Source organism: Vicugna pacos, chromosome 13 (assembly GCF_048564905.1).
Source record: "Vicugna pacos chromosome 13, VicPac4, whole genome shotgun sequence".
Lineage (NCBI taxonomy): Eukaryota > Metazoa > Chordata > Mammalia > Artiodactyla > Camelidae > Vicugna > Vicugna pacos.
This window is the reverse complement of record NC_132999.1, coordinates 50,983,832-50,987,089: the sequence shown is the minus strand read 5'-3', so window position 1 is coordinate 50,987,089 and position 3,258 is coordinate 50,983,832. Positions and strand designations below refer to the sequence as shown.

General features: G+C 35.7%; 1 protein-coding gene across 1 annotated transcript; it reads left to right on the top strand.

The window, feature by feature from the left end:
- The first annotated feature begins 490 nt into the window (after positions 1 to 490).
- On the top strand, positions 491 to 2,981 carry PNRC2 (proline rich nuclear receptor coactivator 2). The gene is made up of 2 exons (XM_006196770.4): positions 491 to 628; positions 923 to 2,981. Exon 2 carries the CDS (start codon positions 941 to 943, stop codon positions 1,358 to 1,360), a length of 420 nt encoding a protein of 139 aa, XP_006196832.1. The 5' UTR covers positions 491 to 628; positions 923 to 940; the 3' UTR covers positions 1,361 to 2,981.
- Positions 2,982 to 3,258: the final 277 nt, after the last annotated feature.

The window sequence follows — 3,258 nt, the reverse complement described above, 5'->3', positions numbered from 1 at the left end:
CGTGATGTGTCAAAAGATTAGGAAATTCTGGAGGGACTTTTAAAACACACTCTCTTGAGAAAACGAATTTTAAGCCCATTTCTTGGCATGGCTGTCAAGGTGAACGCTTACATGGTTTGAATTAATGTTTTGGTCACAAAATCCGTGTGAGAACCTGAAAGGTCCCTAGGAAAAAGATACAACTTGTTGCGTGATTTGGCAGACACCCTCCCCCCCGCCCCCAATTCCTCAGGAGTTCCTGGATCTCAAGGCTTAGAAGAGTTCTTAAATGACAGTTTAGAGGTCAAAGTCATCCTTAGAGCCATTATTATCTGCCTTTTTAGTTTAGGAAGTAGCCATTCTGTATTTCTGTAGTAAATATAAACGATCACTTTATTCCATGTTTTGAATTGAAATAATGAAAAAAATCTTTGGTTTTCTAGCTAGGACTTCTCTTAAGTTTGTGTGCTGAGGAGACTCAGATGTTGGCCTCAGCTCCTAGGCTGAACTCAGCAGATCGGCCCATGAAAACTTCTGTATTGAGACAAAGGAAAGGATCTGTCAGAAAGCAACATCGGTTATCCTGGGCTTGGCAGCAAGGAAGAGGACAGGTAGTGGAAATCCTGCAATCTGAAAAGCAGACTGAAAGGTATAAACTTCATTTGTAATGGGGCAGACATTTTGTGATGGACTTAGCCAACTTAATTGTTTTTATTTTTAAATAGAGGATTATTCAGATTTATGGGTAAGCTCATTTTCTTAGGAAGGCTGTGCATGTGATGAAGTGTGAACATTATAATGAAGTTAAAGCAGCTGCATAGCACCTATTTGAATCATCCTCAAGATTTCTGGAGTTTCAGATTGAGGCCATTGAAGTTAAAGTTTTGAACAAAACTGTCTTAAGTGGAATTTTACTCAGTATTTTGTTTCCATTCACTTACAGGTGACAAAGAAGCTGAAGATGGGTGGCGGAGAGAGGTATAACATTCCAGCCCCTCAATCTCGAAATGTTAGTAAGAACCAACAACAGCTTAACAGACAGAAGACCAAGGATCAGAATTCTCAGATGAAGATTGTTCATAAGAAAAAGGAAAGAGGACATACTTATAATTCATCAGCAGCTGCATGGCAAGCCATGCAAAATGGGGGAAAGAACAAAAGTTTTCCAAATAATCAAAACTGGAACTCTAGTTTATCAAGTCCCACCTTACTTTTTAAGTCTCAGACTAATCAAAACTATGCTGGAGCCAAATTTAGTGAGCCACCATCACCAAGTGTTCTTCCTAAACCACCAAGCCACTGGGTTCCTGTTTCCTTTAATCCTTCTGATAAAGAAATAATGACATTTCAACTTAAAACCTTACTCAAAGTACAAGTATAAAATAAGAAAGTACTAATGTTTAAATTTAGTCATATTTAAGGATAATTGGCAATTGTTTCAGACCAAATTCACTTGGGAATTTATCTGTAAAACTGTTAATTAATGTAGAAAATTAGACTTCACCTTTATGTGTCATGTGCACTATGATGTAACAGTAGAATCACTGCAACTTAAGTTAACTGAATTATTGATAATTGTTCTTGGTATCAATACTAAGTGTTCTCAGTTGAGTAACCAAGTGAAACCATTCAAGTTTAGATTTGGAGAATGGTAAAGGAATCAACTTTTTCTATTGCTTGTTGGGGAAAAATACTAATTTAATATTATTCATGGAACAGTATATTTAGTTGTTGAAAGCTGGTGAATCTGATTATAAGCATCCAGTTAAGACATACCAGGGTTGAAAACTAGTTGAATATTTGAAAGTTTAGAAACACCCAAACCAGTAATATGCCAACAACCTGATGCACTGCCAAGAGAAAATGTGAATTTTCTTTAGAGAATAGTCGTGGTTTAGTGAACTGTATGGTGGTGAATGTGGAAAGGACACTAGGGGCTATTTAGAATGAGAGTATACCCCCTTGGCCCCATTTCTGACATGCAGCGGGACAGGTGTCTGCCAACAAATGCACCGAAACTATTTTTTTTATAGAAACAGTATTTGGTGTTTACCGAGTAGCTTTCAAAATACATTTTTGTATTAAGGCACTGCGCAAGCTATTCTGACAGTGATGTGGCTTCAGATCCCTGCAAAAGCGTGTTTAAAGTGGGGAGCTGTATAATGTGAAAGTTTTAAGTACATAGGAAAGAGCTATGTAAATATATGTAATAAACTTGTAGCATATGTAAAGTTTTGTTGGCATTTATCCTACAAAAATAGAGTATTTTAGTATGAATTTGCTGAATATGAGACGGACTCTTTTTATACTATGGCCTAATTTTAAAGGTCCAAAATAACTTGTTTTTAAAGTTTGCCCTTGTGCTAAAGTGCCAGTGTATGTATGTTATCATTGATCTTGCTGTAAACTATATTTCAAAGCAAATCCTAGTGTAAAGTTTTATATAACCGAAAAGGTTTTAAGCTGCTAAAACATTTCCTATTTTTAAGAGATGTGAAATGCAGTATGAGATTACTATTTTTTTTTCTTAAGCTCAAAGGTCAACTAATTAAGAGGGTTCTCCAACCTTAAAAGATTCATTTTGGCTTTCAACAATTTGTGTAACCTGTGAGTACAGTGTACAATGACCGTACCGTGATTTTTTCATCAGGGATGCAACCCAGGGGACCACTTGTTGCAAAAGATGTAATTTCTTGCATAGTACCTTGATAACATGCTTTGCCTACCTTAAAGATAAATGCTAATTATAACAGCTAACCGAATAGTAAATTAAAAGTGTGTGTGGGGGGAATCTGTTTAAAATTTGAATGTAGGTCGGTCCCTATTACCTAATTTGGCAGCTTTTTTTTTTTTTTGTATTTTTAAGCAGAATGGCTAAGTTGTATTTCTCCAAATAAATTCAGGTGAGATAAAACGTCCCAAATCCTAAAGTTTATATAGTACTTAATGTACATATATGAATTTGAAGTGTGAAATTAAAAAATAAAATTGCTTTTTCCCCAGTGGCTTGCTTTTATTGATAAAAACTGTTACAACTAATATTCTCATAGCATGCACATAATTAGCCCAACTGAAATACAACAGGACTGTGGGTTTTAAGAGGCAACCGGTTTGCTTACTAACATTTGGATTAATTCAGCAGCTATACAATAGAAAAAGGCAACTAGCTGTGACTTCCTCCCAGCAGGGCTTAACAGTTAAGTGGCTATAGAATACTTTGGAAACTTACATGAAGTTTCTGAATTCATTTGATAAAATTGAGTAAAGCAGATTTGTGTC

Bases quoted from the DNA above. Each gene is read 5' to 3' on its own strand.
- PNRC2 (XM_006196770.4), top strand. From the start codon at position 941: ATGGGTGGCGGAGAGAGGTATAACATTCCAGCCCCTCAATCTCGAAAT.